Source organism: Telmatherina bonti, assembly GCF_933228915.1.
Source record: "Telmatherina bonti genome assembly, chromosome: 15".
Taxonomy (NCBI): domain Eukaryota; kingdom Metazoa; phylum Chordata; class Actinopteri; order Atheriniformes; family Telmatherinidae; genus Telmatherina; species Telmatherina bonti.
Genome location: NC_136613.1, coordinates 3,026,360 through 3,043,067, shown reverse-complemented (window position 1 = coordinate 3,043,067; position 16,708 = coordinate 3,026,360). Strand labels below are relative to the sequence as shown.

Sequence of the window (16,708 nt, the reverse complement as noted above, 5' to 3'; positions counted from 1 at the left end):
AAAAAGGACAATATTAACACACCAAATGGATCTTTGCAGACCACAGGTTCTGAAGCAGGACCAGGTTCGCTCTGTCCAATGTCGTTCTGAGCCACAACTCTGAACATGTACTCTGCATCGGGGATGAGACCGGTGAGGTTGAACATGGTGGTGGTGATGTGGGTCTTGTTGTGGCGGACCCATTTCTCTGTCGACACTTCCCTTCTTTCCACATAGTACCCAGTGACACGTGAGCCTCCGTCATCCCGGGGACGGGCCCAGGACAGAGACACTGTGGACTTGGTGACGTCCATGATCTCTGGTGGGTTGCTGGGCGGTTCGGGAGGACCTGTAGCAAAGCAGTTTATTGGTGATCATGTCTGTAGAAGTTTGGAGTTACATTGAGGAAAGTTAAAAGATGCTACTCACAGAGTGGCGTCTTCGGTATCACCGACTCATCCGACTTGAGAGATCTGCTGACACCAAACTGGTTTTCAGCAGAAACCTTGAAGTGGTACTCTACATTCTCCTTCAGGCCCTTTACCACCAGAGAAGTTTCTGTTACGCGGGCATCCACCGTACACCAGGCAGCCTTCGGTACCTCCCGCCTTTCCACGATGTAACCCAGGATGTCAGAACCACCATCATCTGAGGGCGGCCTCCAGCTGACCCGGACCGATCTGGCCTGAATGTCATCAAACTCTAGAGGACCTTCTGGGATATCAGGGCGGCCGATCACCTTCACCTGGAGTTGGAGGATGAAGTGGATTCCTTTACGTTAAAGCATCATGTTCATCCGGTGAAGCTGCAGCTTAACTCTTCCAGGCGTGACTCACCTTGATGTACACTGCCTTCCTGCCACACTTGTTCTCCAGCACCAAGTCATAGGTACCGGTGTCGTCTTTGTGTGCCTCTTTGATCACCAGCTCAGTGACATCATCATGAGTGGCAATCATGGCGCGATGTGAAATGTCGTGACCGTCCTTTGTCCACTTGGCCGTTGGGATGGGTTTACCCCTGATGGGTACAGACAGATGGACGACTCCGCCCTGCCGGACCACATAGCCCTCCTCGTATTTACGGGCAAGCTCATAGTCTGGATACTCTGAAGGAGACAGATTCCACTTTCATTCAGCAAATTTATATTTCAACAAGAAAAATTAATTTCAGATGGGTCAGATAAGATTTAATATTAATTTGAATGTAAACTTGTTCTCCTACCGAGCATCTCCTGGACTTTAACCACCCCAGGAATCTCTGCAGGCTCTCCGGACCCGCCAGCGTTGCAGGCGATGATTCTGAACTTGTACTCAGCACCCTGAGGCATGTGGGTGAGCGTGTACTCACACATCTTGGTGGGTGTGGTGTTGCACAGTGTCCATTCTACCTGGTCCACCTTCTGCATCTCGATCAGGTAGCCAGTCACAACAGAACCACCCTCCTCTTCCGGTGGCAGCCAGGCCAAGGAGACGGAAGTCCTGGTGCTGTCTGTCACTATGGGCTGAACTGGAGGACCTGGAGGTTCTATTAAACAACAAGCAGAGGTCCTTATTTCACAATGATGCCATACATTTGACATGATTTCACATCGAGAGAGCAGCTGTAGAGTTTCACATCACATACCGATAGGATCCATGGCGACAGTGATGGGGGAACTTTCACTGGGTTTTCCAGCTCCTCTGGAGTTGATAGCAGTAATACGGAACTCGTACTCCAGGCCCTCGATCAGTCCAGAGGATCGGTATCTGGTCATAGTGACCGGGTTCTTGTTGATCTTCAGCCACCTGTCAGAGCGGGCCTCTTTGCGTTCAATGATGTACCCAGCAATGGTGGAGCCACCGTTGTCTTCAGGTGGCTGCCAGGTCAGCGTCATGCCTTCATGGGTGACGTCCAGCACCTCAGGTCTGCTCGGAGGTCCAGGGATGGCTGAGCAGAATAAACCAAAAACTGGAAAGTTTAGTTTCAGACCAGGAAAAGGACTGGGTTTATATGCTTTAAGTTTGAAATGATGAAAAAGTGCATTTCTGCTCAACTATAGTTTAGAGATTTTTGATTTGTTTCCAGTTTAAAAACTGTTTTTTTGTCAGACAGAAGGCAGCAAAGATTTAAATATAAAAGCAAAGGGTTCATAAAGTCAGCTTGGCTGTGTGAGAAAATATTCAGCCCTGATATTGGAGTGAAGTTTCAGGCAGGACTTCAACTCACTCTTGGCGCTCTTGCACTCCACCACTTCCGACTGCAGGAAGCTGCCAACTCCGAAACGATTCATGGCGGCAACGCGGAACACGTACTCCGTTCCTTCTGACAGTCTGGTGAATTTGAAGCAGGTTCTGGTCACAGACTCTGAGACGGTGGTCCAGCCCGGCTGGTGAGCGTTACGCTGCTCCACCACGTAGCCACTCACGTTGGCGCCACCGTCCTTCTCAGGAGGTTCCCAGCTGATTGTCACCGACACGCCGTCCACCTCCTCAATCCTTACTGGACCGAGTGGGATGCCGGGTTTGTCTGGACAGAAACAAGAAACAGAATATTTGAATGAATTGAAATTATTGATAACATCTAATCTGTTTGTGTGAAGATGGTCTTCTTACCGAGGATGATGACCTTAATAACATCTGTTGCCATGCCGACGGCATTCTTCACCTCCAGTGTGTAATTGCCAGTGTCGTTGATGGTGGTCTCGCGAATGACCAGGCGGGTGGATTTGCCGTTGCTGTCAATCTTGATGCGGTCCAGACTGTCCTTCAGCTTAACGCCAGCAAAGAACCAGGAGCAAACCGGCTGCGGTTTGGCCTTTATGGGGATGTTCAGGTCGATGGGTTTGCCACGGTGCACATGAACGATCTTCTGGGGGATGCTGGTCATGTCAATCTTGGGCATGACTGTAACCCACATGAAACACGTATATAATTTATTTTTTATGCTAGTTCTATTCTATTCTGTTATTTCATTTAATGAGATTTTCTATTTTACAGGCATTTAGCAGACATAGCAATCAACCTAACATGTCTTTGGACAACGGGAGGAGGCCGGAGTACCTGGAGAGAACCCACACATACAACAGGAGAACATGCAACTGCACACAGAAAGGCCATCATTCAAACCTCTCCCCCCACCTCGGGCTCAAACCAGCGGTAGTGCTAACCACTATGCCACGGTAGGAAGAGGACTGGCACGTGTGATGCTTTTCCATGACTCACCCTTTATCTCCTGTATGGTGACAGGCGTGACGGTGTCCATGGGTTCACTCGCTCCCCTGCTGTTTGTAGCGCGGATCCTGAACAGATACTGCTCGTTCTCAGTCAGGGGTTGGACGGTATGGTGGAACACCGAGGCCTTGACCGTAGCCACTGTGTTCCACCTGTCTGAACCCACTTTGCAGGCCTTGATGATGTAGCCCGTCAGCCTGCTAGCCCCATCGTACAGCGGTTTCTCCCAGCGTAGAGTCACAGAGGACTTAGTGACGTCGGCAATCTGGAGATCGACAGGAACTGACGGAACTTCGCACACCAGCACAGCTTCTGCTGTCTCACAGGGTTCCCCGATACCGTAGATGTTCTCAGGCAGGACTCTGAAGAAGTAGTGTACACCCTCCTCTAAGCCTGTGATCCTGTACAGGGTCTTCCTGCACTCTGTGGTAACGGTCTTATATGACTTCATGTTGGCTTCACGCTTCTCTACGATGTAGTTGCTGACATGAGCGCCACCGTCGATGCTTGGGACGTCCCAGGTGATCACCACAGATTCTTTGGTGTAGTCTTTGACCTTGACGGAGCTTGGAGGACCAGGAGTGTCTGAAGGTGGAGTGGAGGAGTGAGTGTGTGCAGATTAAGTTTTTTTAAAATGTGAGGTAACTTGGTGTGACCTACCATAGACTTTAACCAGGATGGTGGCGGTCTTCTTGCCGGATGGGTTCTCTGCTTCCACCATGTACTTTCCTGAGTCGTAGCGATTCACCTTCTCCACCATCAGTGAAGTGTAACTGTCAGTGGTCTCGATGTACCCACGGCTCTGTAGCTCCACGCCCGTCTTCCTCCAGGCCACCACTGGTGTCGGCCGACCGCTGACGGCTACAAACAGGCGGAGCGTACCACCAGCACGCAGACACACAGTTTTCTTCAGGTCGTCAGCCAGCTCCAGGTCGGGCATTTCTTGGTGAACAAAACATCCATGTTTAACCCCCTTGATGACGGTTATGATGGCTGTATCATGCTCGACACGATTGACCAACTTACCGATTCTCTCCAGTGGCTCAACCTCGGCACTTGGCTCACTGAACTCCCCAGTACCGATGCCGTTGATGGCAGCCACCCGGAATCTGTACTTCTTATTGGCTGCCAGGCCAGCGGCCACATACTCGTTAGTCTTGAGAGCCTTGGCGGTGGCACGGTACCACTGCTCAGAGTCCTCCTCTAGGATCTCCACAATGTAGCCGGAGACGTCTGAGCCGCCGTCGTACATGGGTCTGGTCCAGGTCATGCTGATGCTGTGCTTAGTGGTGTCAGTGATGCGAGGCATCGATGGAGCTGCTGGGGTGTCTGCAGGATGAAAACTCCATCAGTATGAGAATACTCCATCTCTGGTGGAAACCAGCTGAGGTGTAAACTAAAAATATCTTACATGTGGGTTCTTTGCAGAGGATGTACAGCGAGGCGTCGCTCGGCTGACTGTCTCCAGCAGCGTTCACAGCCGTCACTCTGAACTGGTACTCGCTTCCCTCCAGTAGGCCTGTGATCTTCAGACGGGTGTCATAGATGGTGTACGTCCTGTTGACCCGGGTCCATCTGGTCCACAGAACATGATGTTAGTCTGAGACACATTTTCTAGATTTTCTGTTGTTTAAATGCTGCAGAACTTGTTCTAACCTGGTGCTACTCTTCTCCCGTTTCTCCACAATGTAGTTCTTAATCTCACTGCCTCCATCGCTTTCAGGTTTCAGCCATTCGATGATGACATGCTCCTTACCGACCGCCGTGGCCTCAGGTGTGCTTGGCTGGGATGGGACAGCTGGGGGTGCGGGAGAGGGAACAGGTTAGACCCAAGACCCAACCGGCTGCAGCTTCCATCCGCCTCCACCATCAGGCCGGAGGAAACAAACTCCAGCCAACGCCTCTACATGAAGGTTTACAAACCGCCAATAAAACAGCAGAAGAAGAGGAAAAGAGCTGAGATGCGTAAAGCCGTCACCAAAATGAAAAGATGGACCTTATTATAACGGGTCAAGTTTTTTATATTTTTACGATTAAACGTTACATCATGATAACGTGATCGGTGTTATTTGGGTGACCGCTCTACGCTTCAGTAACGCTGAATGCAATACAGACGAAACTACAATCAGCAGAACGTCACCATGGTAACTGAAACCAAACAAAAGAAACAATAATAAAAACAGGAAACTCTACGTGTCGGGTTGTCAGTAGTAAAACGTGAGTCAGATTGCTGAATTACTGGGTTAACACGGTGCGTTAAACCGTGCAATGATCCGACTTACAGCGCGCAGTCGATCAGGTATCGTATAAACACAAAGATCTCCAGTCTTACTGCTCCATGACACTCGTACCGGGTTATCAATATGTTCCACACTGAAGTCACCAGACTGATAGAAACATTCAGATACTGCTCTTAAAAAAGCTAAAATGTTTCATGAGAACGATAGGAAACCGAACGCTTGTTTGATCCGTGTGTTATTGATCCAGATGGCGAAACGGTGATTATAACACGCTATCAGCTGATTTGCTGATGCATTTTATATAGAAAAATCTTCCATGCAGTTCCATAAGGCAACTTATTTTGAAAAGTGTTTGTTTCTTCCTGCCATATGGTGGAGGGTTAGGGTTAACCCTGTCCCCACAGTGGAGGCCTGCAGCCAGATCCCTCTCAAAACACCTAAACCTGATTCTACAGCAGCAACACGATTGTTAGAAATCTGTCTCAAATCTGAAGGTCAGCAATAAGATATGTTGACTAAATGTTTAGTCTTAAAATTCTAACCTCAAAGGATAAAACCTTGCAATAAATGAAAGAATTCCATCTGTAGTCAATAGACAAGGACAGGAAAGCTGCTCCAGCTTACTGTAGGCATTCCTGGCGATCACAGGATCAGACTCCAGAGGAACTCCAGGTCCAAACTTGTTGACTCCTCTGACTCTGAAGATGTACTCATTGTTCTTGATCAGTCTGGAGCTGACGCAGGACAGTGACTTGCACTCTGTTTCCATGACAACCCAGTTGAGTCGGCTGGTCTCCCGACGCTCCACAATGTAATGGGAGACAGTGTCTCCACCGTCCTCCAGAGGAATCTTCCAGGACACCGTACACTTCTCTTCCGTCACTCTGCTGATCACGATCTTATCAGCAGGAGGTCCCGGAGTGTCTGAGGGCCCAAACCCAGAGTTAGGTCACACAAAATCCTCTCCCCACATGTTTGTATGTGAAATATTCCAGCATGCATTCAGAAGACAGCTTCGGTGCAAATATGAGACGGTTTTACTGAAAGTTTCTCGGCAGCTCACCCAGAACTTTGACAGTGACGGCTGCAGTCTTGATACCGCTGGCGTTCTTCACCGTGAGGATGTATCTGCCAGAGTCAAATCTATCGCAGTTCTTGATGACGGCCATGGCTCTGGTGGATGTGTAGGTGAGCGAGTATTTCTCTCCAAGCTCCAAAATCTTGTCTCCCTTGGCCCAGTACACCGTAGGCTGTGGTTTCCCTCCCACGGCGCCGTCCAGGACGAGGTCGGAGCCGGCAGAAACGGTGATTGTCTCACCTCTCAGTTTGCTGTCGAGCTCAGCTTTGGGAGGAGCTGAAGGGGTGAATGTTAAAGTTTTCTCTTTATTCTGATAAACATAAAGTTTAAATTAGAGTGAACATGCCAACAGGAACATACAGTATTCATCCTTGCATGTGACTGGTCCGGTGGACTCGGACGGTGCACTGTGGACCCCGGCTGCATTCCTGGCGATGACGCGGTACTCGTAGGTCTCTCCTTCTCCCAGGTTTGTGACGGTGAAGTAGTTCTCCGTGATGGTGGTGTAGTTGCACTTGAGCCAGCGGTTGTCATCCCACTCGTCGGTGCTGTAAACTTTCCTCTCCACCACGTATCCAACAATCTTACTGCCGCCATCGTTTAAGGGCACGGTCCAGCACAGCGACACGGAGGAGCGGCTGATGTCCGTCACCTCAGGTTTACCAGGAGGATCTGAGGCGGGAGGGAAACATGGCACGTTTATCACACCATTCTTTAACTAATTACAGCTCAGATTGTGTCGGCTTGTTAGCATGTAAATGTTTCCCCTACCAACTGGATTCAGAGCCACCACCGGTCTGGAGGCCTCGCTGGCTTTGCTGAGTCCAGCGAGGTTCATGGCATACACTCTGAACTGGTACTCAAGGCCCTCGATCAGGTTGGTAATCTTGTAATGGCACTCCAGGCAGGGAAGCTTGTTCTCTCTCACCCACAGAATGGTGTTCCTCTCCTTCTTCTCAATCCAGTAGCCTGTCACCTTGCTGCCACCATCAGCATACGGCACATCCCACTTGATGCAAATAACATTGGCAGACACAGATACCACATCTGGACGAGTTGGAGGACTTGGAGGAACTGGGTGGGAGACAGAGGCCAGAGCAGCGACCGTATTAAAAACAAGAAAACGAGTAGAATTAGTTTTTTCTGCTGGTTAGAGACTTACCGAATGGATGCTCGATCACAACAGGAGCTGATTCGATAGACTTGCTAACGCCAAACTTGTTCTCAGCGCAGACTCTGAAGGTGTACTCCATGTATTTGGTGAGATGAGTCACTTTGATGGTGGTCCTCTTCACACTTGAGTTCACCACTTGCCATGAAGCGGTGCCAGATTCCCGTTTTTCCACGATGTAGTTGGAGATGTCGGTGCCACCGTCATCTGCTGGCTCAGACCAGGACAGAGTGCAGGACTCTGAGGAGACTCCAGAGATCTCCACAGGGCCTGTGGGTGGACTTGGTCTGCCAACGATGACCACGGTCACCGTGAATGTCCTCACACCGGCAGCGTTCTCCAGGATCAGATAGTACTTGCCGCTGTCACTTCTCTTGCTGTCCTTCACCACCAGAGTGGTTCTCTCCTTTGTGGTCTTGATGGAGATCCTGTCCGTTTCCTTCAGCTTCATTTCCTCCAGCTTCCATGTGACCTTGGGAGCAGGTCTGCCACTGATGGGGATGTCGATTGTAAAGGTGTTGGAAGTCTTACAAGTGATGAGCTGGTTAGTGATGCTACTCAGGTCAGCAGTCGGTTCGATGCGAGGCTCCCTGATGACCACAGAGCCAAAGGTGCCCTGAGAATCACTGATTCCAGCATCGTTCTTGGCCTTAACCCTAAAGTCATACTCTGTGTTTTCAGTCAGACCCTCCACCAGCATCTTTAAAGACTTTGTCTCTCCAGCAACAACCCAGCTGTCAGCGCCTTTAGCTCTGAATTCGACAATATAACCTCTGATGCGGCTGCCTCCATCATGTTCAGGTTTCAGCCACACTAGAGAAGCTGTAGAGCTGGAGGTGTCCACAACATCTAGTCTCTTGGGTGGTGCAGGTTCCTCTGTGGCAATGATGGGCTCAGTCATCTCATGCGGTTCTCCCTTGCCGTACTGATTAACAGCGGTCACTCTGAACAGATATGGCACGCCAATATCAAGACCAGTTACTCTGATCATCTGGCGGGAGCACTTGCTGCTAACCTCCTGCCAGGCCAGGCGACTTGCCTCACGCTTGTCCACCATGTAGTGGTGGATTCTGGATCCGCCGTCATTAGAGGGAGCATCCCACATCATTGTCAAGGCACCACGGGTAACATCTTTGAAGCTGATGGTTCCTGGAGGTCCAGGAGTGTCCAGCACTTTGACGGTGAATGTGATGGACTTGCGGCCGCTGTTGTTCTCCAGGGAGAGGGTGTATTTGCCAGCCTCGTACCTGGTGCAGCCTTCTATAGTCAAAGTGGAGAATGAATCTGTGGTGTTAATGTCCGCCATGATGGGAAGCTCAGCATCCACCTTAGACCAGGTAGCAAGCGGAGCAGGCTTTCCTCGGAAAGCGACATTGAGGGTGACAGTGCCTCCATTCTTCACAATGTGAGTTTGTTTGAAATCAGCACTAATGTCAATTTCTGGAGATGTAAGTCTGTCCAGAGCCTGAACTGCGTTGGGCATTTCTGAAAATTCACCCTCCCCAGATCCATTTACGGCGCTGACCCTGAACTTGTAGAGCTCTCCAGGTACCAGGCCCTTAGCAGTGTATCTATTATGGATACATATCTGGTTATTAACTCTGTGCCACTCTTCCAGATTGGCTTTGCACATGTCGATATTATAGCCAATAATTTCCAGTCCTCCATCAAAGACGGGCTTGGTCCATTCCAGCGTGATAGAGGACTTTGTGGAGTCCACCACCTATAAACAAGAATATTATGTAAGTTTGCAGTTCTGATCCGAATGATCCTTTCAAGTAAAATTGAATAAAATGTCAAATAAATGGTGATTAAAGCTGTACAGCTGATCTGCTTAAAGGACAAAATATTAACCCTAAAACTCCAAGAATGTTTTTTTTTTTTTACTACATTTAGTTTGTGGTCCAAGTTGGTTTATATTGTACTTGGAATCATACCTTGATAACAGTGGGAGCACTTGGAGTGCTGGTTGGCTCCCTACATTTGAAGAGCCTGGAGGTGCTGCTAGCCGGTCCGACTCCAGCACCGTTTTCAGCCATGACGCGGAACTCATACTCGTTGCCCTCGGTGAGGTGGGTCACACGGTGCCTCAGCTCTGTGATGGGCCTCTTGGAGGACACTTTCACCCAACGGAGGCTCTTTTTCTCTCTCCTTTCCAGGATGTAATGTTTGATCTCGTTGCCGCCATCCGTCCGTGGCCTTGTCCAGCACAAGGTGATGCTGTCTCCGGTCACATGTGTTGCATCAGGAGTACCAGGTGCATCAGGTACAGCTGAGGAGCAGAGCAGCACAATATATTAGATTGATCCTCAGATAGGAGATAGTTTTAGCTACGAAGTTTAAATCTGGTCACCCAACACAGGGGTAAATTTATTTACTGTATTGCATCTGTGCAATGATTGGGTCAGAGTCCAGTGGTTTGCCGACGCCAAACTTGTTGACTGCGGAGATCCTGAACTGGTACTCGTTGCCTTTGATGAGGTTGGTTGCATTGAAAGAACAAGCTTCACACTTGGATGTGACCAAAGCCCAGGAGATCCTGGATGTCTCCCTCTTCTCCACAACATAGTGGGTAATGGCAGCACAGCCATCGTTCTCTGGCGGGTTCCACCACACCGTGCACTTCTCAGCTGTGATGCCGGTGAAGCGGATTGGACCCTCAACTGGTCCAGGGGTATCTGCACAGACGCAGAGGGTTGAGGGGTTACTTTAGAAATGACAAAGTCAAACAGGCATAACTCTTTGATTGTAATACAGATCTGTATAAACAATATAAGTGCTGTGCTGACCTTGCACTCTGACATTAACATCAGCTTTCCTGTTACCAGAGCTGTTTTTGGCCTCTACAGTGTAAATTCCACGGTGGTTCCTATCAGCATCCCGGATAAACAGACTGCTGGTGCCAATACCAGTGGTGATCTCAATGTCAATCATTGTCCTCTTGTCGATCTCTCTGCCATCTTTGTACCACACCACCTGCGGAACTGGACGTCCAGTGATGCTGCAGCCGAGCTTTACGTTCTCTCCGGCCTTCAGAGACAGGACCTGGTCTGGAGACCACTCGATCTCAGGTGCGACTGCAGACAAAAAGAATAAAAAATCAGGTGCATTGAAATGACGATTATTCAGGAGAAGGTGTGTGTTCTGTAAATTTACTCACTGCTTTCATCCTTGGTCATGATGTATCCAGAGGAGTTAGATGGTGGACTGACTGTACCAACAGCATTTCTGGCAATCACTCTGAACTCGAACCTGTCTCCGGCAGACAGACCGGTCACGGTGAACTGAGTCTCGCTGATGTCGGTGAAGTTGCATCGCAGCCATTTGCCTCGGCCTTGGCGCCTCTCCACACTGTAGGCAACTATTTTACTGCCACCATCTCGCTTGGGAACATCCCATTCCAAGGTGACCGAGTCTCTGGTTACATCAATACAAACAGGGGTACCAGGTGGATCTAATCACGGTGAAAAGGAGAAAATTTTTTAATGATAAGATCTATAGAGGGCTTACCAACTTAGAAGGAAAAGACACGTCTGAGAGCAGATAGATGCAGGACTTACCAACGGGCGAGATGGCAAGAGCATGTTTACTCTGTTCACTAACAGTGCTGAGGCCAGCGTTATTCTCAGCATACACTCTAAAGGAGTACTCCAGACCCTCCATGAGACCAATGATCCTGTACTCTCTGTTGGAGATGATGGTAGAGTTCACTGTCTGCCACAACAGGCTGTTCCTGTCCTTCTTCTCAACGTGGTAACCCAAAATGGGGGAACCTCCATCAAATTCTGGGGCTTCCCATTTGATGGTCATGCCATCGCTGGTGACGTTATAGGCCACTGGCTTTCCTGGGGCACCTGGAGGTTTGTACTGATGCTGTGCAATGACATCTGAGGAAATGAGAGGTTCACTGACCCCATATTTGTTCTCTGCGCGGACCCTGAACTGGTACACGGCTCCCTTGACCAGGTTGGGGATCTTGAAGCTGGTCCTGACAACACTGGAGCAGACCATCTTCCAGTTGGCCTGGGATGTTTCACGTTTCTCTACACTGTAGCATGTGACCTCACCACCACCATCTTCCTTCGGCTCATCCCAGGAGATGATGATACTCTGAGCTTTTATCTCATTGAAACGGACTGGGCCAACAGGCGCTGTGGGGGGTCCCAAGGTAATCACATTGATATCAAAGTAGTTCTTGACAGTTCGGTTGTCTAAGACTAATGTGTACTGGCCAGCGTTCTCCTTCTTGGCTCCTCTGACTGTGACTGCAGTCTTGTTGTCAGTGGTCCTGAAACGAATCTTCTCACTCTCCTTCAAAGGTAAGTTGTCCTTCAGCCAGCTGATTGCAGGTCTCGGTTTGCCCTTGAAGGGAAGCTCGATGTGGATGTTCTGACCGACGCGTACGGCAAGCTCTCCATTGGGGTAATCACTGAGGGTTGCTTCAGGGGGAATGATGAAGTCTATCACAGTGATTGGACCAATCTGAGAGAAGTCACTCCTGCCTTTCTCATTTTTGGCAAACACTCTGAAATCCATGATTGCATTCTCTTTAAGTCCAGTCACTTCACAGGTGCAGCGTTTGCATGTAGCTCCTAAGGACCAGTTGACTTCTTCCTGGCTTCTCTTTTCAATGATGTACTCTGTGATGTGGCTGCCACCATCATGGTCCGGTCTGGTCCACTGAAGAGTGACAGAGTTCTTTGTGGAGTCCAACATCACCAGGTTTTTAACGCCTCCCGGAGTTTCTGTTGCTCTGACAGGTTCAGTGGTCTCACAGGTGTCTCCAACACCAAACTCGTTTTCAGCTGAAACGCGGAAAAAGTAAGCTACGTCCTCCTCCAGACCTGATACCTTGTAAGTTGTGTTGAGGCATTCTGCAGTGATCACCTGGTAAGCCTTCATGGTGGCGGTTTTTTTCTCCACAATGTAATTAGTGACCGGAGAGCCACCATCAATGAGAGGAGCTTCCCAGCTGAGGGTCAGCTTTCCTCTTGTCACATTCTTGATTATCAGTTTCTGGCAGGTGGACGGACTGTCCAGCACCTTGAGGGAAACCGTGATTATCTTGGGTTCTCCCACTCCATTCTCAATCTCCAGCAGATACTTCCCGCAGTCATCACGAGTGACCTTGGGGAGAAGGAGGGTAGTGGACCTCTCGGTGCTGTTGATAGTGTAACGGTTATCACCAGCCATATTGCGGTCACCACGGCGCCAGGTGACGTTGGGAGCGGGGCGTCCCTTCAGAGGAATGAACACTTCCACATCACGGCCAGCCTTGGCTGTGTATTGGGTTGTCATGGGAACATCCAAGTCCAAATCAGCTTCCTCTGTTGGGTGGAAAAGAAACGCAAATGATTGATGTCAGGTCTCACAGTCTGATAAACCATAAATATATATGTATGAGATTAGCTTGGTTTGTTTCTTAAGTAAACTTTTAAGATTTTTAACCAGTTTCATCATAAAATAAATCAAACCTAAAATATCTTTGGCTTGCACAGGCTGGTACATCTTGATGTCCTCTCCTTTGCCTTTGTTGTTCACAGCAGAGACCCTGAAGAAGTAATAGGTGCCAGGTTTGAGGTGGGAAACCACATACTCGCAGGTTGGAACCTGAGGGTTGATGGTCACCCATTCCTTGTCCTCTGTGTTCATCTGTTCCAGCAGGTAGTGTGTGATTTCACTACCACCATCATAGACTGGTTTCTCCCATCCAAGAGTGATGGAGGTCTTTGTGGAGTCCACCACGCGCAGCTTTGAGGGCTCTCCAGGTAGATCTGGAAGAGGAAATAAAAAAGGCAGAAATGTTCTCAGTGGCTATGTGTGAACATCTTAAAAGAAGAAATTTCCATAAAGCCAGGCTTGTGATGTTTGGTGGAAATAATACCAATGGGGTCATAGGCCTTGTAAAGGTCGGAGGCCTCGGAGTAGTTTCCTGCTCCAGCCTTGTTGACAGCACAGACTCTGTACTGATACTCATTATTTTCCACCAGGTTGCTGACTTTCTGCCTGGTGTCTCTGATGGTGCCCTTCACCACCTGGACAAAAAAGGGAGAATGATACTCACATTTAGTTTGGCTTGTTTCACCTAAAACCTGACAAGACTATTTTGCAGACAAACCTTGAACCACTGCAAACTCTTCTTCTCTCTTTTCTCAAGGTAATAACCATCAATGTCGCTGCCTCCATCCAATGCTGGTCTTTCCCAGATCACTGTCATGGTGGACTTGGTGATCATGGTGACTTTAGGCTTGGATGGCTCACTTGGAGGAACTGTTAGAAGCAAACGAATCAGACCAGATTACAATTTTGTTGTCAAACTGTGTCTGAAAATATGCTAATTAGGTTGCAGGTGTGGTGAAAGATGCTGATATTATATTTACTGAATGCATTCTTGGCAATAATGGGTTCTGACTCCAGAGGATCTCCGATGCCGTACTTGTTGACTCCACGAACTCTGAAGATGTACTCATTACCCTGGATGAGTCGTGGCACGTTCACAATGCAGTCGACCAGTTTCTCTGAGACGATGGACCACATTACCCTGCTGGTCTCCCTCTTCTCTACAATGTAATGAGAAACCATGGCACCGCCCTCATCGGCAGGTGGGGACCACATGATAGTGATGTTGTCAGCCGTCACTTTTTTAAACTGGATGTCTCCAGCAGGAGGACCTGGCTTATCTGATTAGGAATGGGAAAGAGTAATGCACATCAATTAAAGATAAGCAAAATTTATCATCCTACAATTTTTAAATTGCATCAGTTTACCTAGAATCAACAGCCTGACAATGGCACAGGCAGATCCCAGAGAGTTCTTCACCCTGACCTCATAGGTCCCCGAGTTCAGACGAGTGGTTTCCTTCAGGAATATGCTGGTGGATTCAAATGTGTGTTTGAAAGAGAGCTGGGCAGTGGGCTTGAGCTCTTTGCCATCCTTTAGCCACTCAATGGTGGGGGCAGGTTTGGCTGTGACATTAAACTTGAGCTCCACATTAGAGCCAGCCTTGTGCTTGACCTCATTGAGGTACTCCTGTGGAATTTCAATTTCTGGTGCACCTGGATGACAAAAGAGAAATCAGCTGGGTCAATTCAAACTCTAATAGACATCGTAAGAGATGGTGTCGGAATGCAACGAGGAAGTTTGAAAGACATACCGTATGTGTCCACGCAGGTGGCCGGTCCAGCAGGCATGGACGGGTTGCTCACTGAGCCAACTGCATTCTTGGCCATGACTCTGAACTCGTAGCTCTCGTCCTGGGTTAGACCCGTCACAGTGAAGCGGGTGTCTGTGATATTCGTGATGTTAGCTTTGAACCACTTCGGACTGACGCCTTCTCTCTTCTCAACAATGTAACCAGTAATCGGGGATCCGCCATCGAAGTTGGGCTTCTCCCAGGCCAGGCTGATGGAGTTCTTGGTGATGTCGCTGATGCGCAGGTTGGTGGGCGGCTCTGCATTAACAGATAGAACGTATTAAATGACTTTATATTAAATACAAGGTTCTGAATATTTTACAGAAAGTGTAAAGTTCCACTCACCGCAGGAGTCGATAGCCAACACAGGATCAGAAGCCTTGCTGAATGAACTCAGTCCTGCAGCGTTTTCTGCTGCCACCTTGAACTCATAAATGAGTCCAGCATTTATGTTTGTGACCTTTAAGTGTGTAGCACGAATTACCATCTTGTTAACTCTCTGCCACAGGAGGCTGTTTTTGTCTTTCATCTGCAGATGGTAGCCAAACACATGGCTGCCTCCGTCAGACTTGGGCTCCTTCCAGGCTACAGTGATGCTTTCCCTTGTTACACCAGTAATTTCTGGAGTTGATGGAGCATCTGGAATAGCTGGTGAATAACAGGCAGAGTCAGGGGACTGGCATTCTCATTACAAACAAGGTTTAAAATGTAACATGAAAATAAAAAGACAAAGAAAAGCAGTCACTGCTTACTGTATGGAAGGCTGACAGTGACCGCTGGGGAGTCGATGTGTTCACTGATTCCATATCTGTTCTCAGCCCTGATCCTGAACTGGTACTCCAAGCCAGTGGTCAGCTTCATAATCTTCATGGTGCAGCGGGCAACAGCAGAAGAGACATCCATCCAGTTGGATGTGGTGGTCTCTCTTTTCTGGATGATGTAGTTGGTGATGGGGCTGCCACCATCATACACTGGTGGGAGCCACCTCAGGCTTACACTATCTTCTGTGACATCAAACAACTCCACAGGTCCCACTGGAGCACTCGGACGGTCCAGAGCAACAATATTAATGTAGGATTTGGTGGTTCCACTGGAGTTGGAGGCAGTGATATCGTAGCGTCCCGAGTCTCCAGCGATGCTTTCACGCAGAATGATTTTGATGCTGTCTGGAGTGACTTCAGAGTTGAACCTCATGGTTGACTTGAGCACTACATCGTCCTTAGACAAAGTGATTTTAGGCAGCGGCCTGCCGGTCAGCGGGATCTCACACTTGAGGGTGGAGCCGACTCTCACATACACAGTGTTGTGTGGGAAGTCCTTCATGTTGATCTCAGGAGGTTCTACAACAAAAACAAAATCCACTTGTCAAAATAGAAATCAAAGGGAACACTGAGTTGTTTAGCATCGATGTAGAAGGCTATGTTGGCTTATTCTTTTTTTGTGTTTAGTTTTAGTCTTATTAATACCAGAGTTGAAGCTGAACTTCCAAAATCAGTAACTCACCAATCTGGTCTTTGACCATAACAGGGGTAAGCATCTCCTTAATGTCACTGAAACCAGCATGGTTCTCAGCTCTGACTCTGAAGAAGTACTCTGCGTTCTCCCTTAAGCCAGACACTGTGAAGTGGATGGACTTAGTTAAGCCACACTTGACCCACTTCTCTTGGCCTTTTTCTAGTGCTTCAACCAGATAGCCAGTAATTCTGCTGCCTCCATCCTGTTCTGGCTTGGCCCAAGCCAACGTTACACTCTCCTTGGTCACATCAGTTGCTCCCAGCTTTGGTGGTGGGCTGGGTTTTTCTGGAAGAAAATGCCATAATGTGTTTTAACACGGGTACA

General features: G+C 48.7%; 1 protein-coding gene across 1 annotated transcript in view; it reads right to left on the bottom strand.

Moving 5' to 3' along the window:
* The window catches only part of LOC306766733 (titin-like), a 377,999-nt gene that overhangs the window by 11,836 nt on the left and 349,455 nt on the right, over window positions 1–16,708 (bottom strand). The window contains 31 exon segments of the mRNA XM_079254554.1: window positions 23–328; window positions 409–724; window positions 816–1,084; window positions 1,201–1,503; window positions 1,603–1,905; window positions 2,185–2,484; window positions 2,571–2,861; window positions 3,180–3,773; window positions 3,849–4,130; window positions 4,215–4,517; window positions 4,600–4,763; window positions 4,845–4,986; window positions 6,053–6,352; window positions 6,492–6,782; window positions 6,867–7,178; window positions 7,278–7,580; window positions 7,669–9,400; window positions 9,615–9,949; window positions 10,056–10,355; window positions 10,467–10,754; window positions 10,838–11,131; window positions 11,238–13,004; window positions 13,152–13,451; window positions 13,562–13,712; window positions 13,796–13,947; window positions 14,058–14,357; window positions 14,445–14,732; window positions 14,831–15,127; window positions 15,215–15,517; window positions 15,622–16,209; window positions 16,373–16,669. Coding sequence (XP_079110680.1) covers window positions 23–328; window positions 409–724; window positions 816–1,084; window positions 1,201–1,503; window positions 1,603–1,905; window positions 2,185–2,484; window positions 2,571–2,861; window positions 3,180–3,773; window positions 3,849–4,130; window positions 4,215–4,517; window positions 4,600–4,763; window positions 4,845–4,986; window positions 6,053–6,352; window positions 6,492–6,782; window positions 6,867–7,178; window positions 7,278–7,580; window positions 7,669–9,400; window positions 9,615–9,949; window positions 10,056–10,355; window positions 10,467–10,754; window positions 10,838–11,131; window positions 11,238–13,004; window positions 13,152–13,451; window positions 13,562–13,712; window positions 13,796–13,947; window positions 14,058–14,357; window positions 14,445–14,732; window positions 14,831–15,127; window positions 15,215–15,517; window positions 15,622–16,209; window positions 16,373–16,669 — 12,171 coding nt within the window.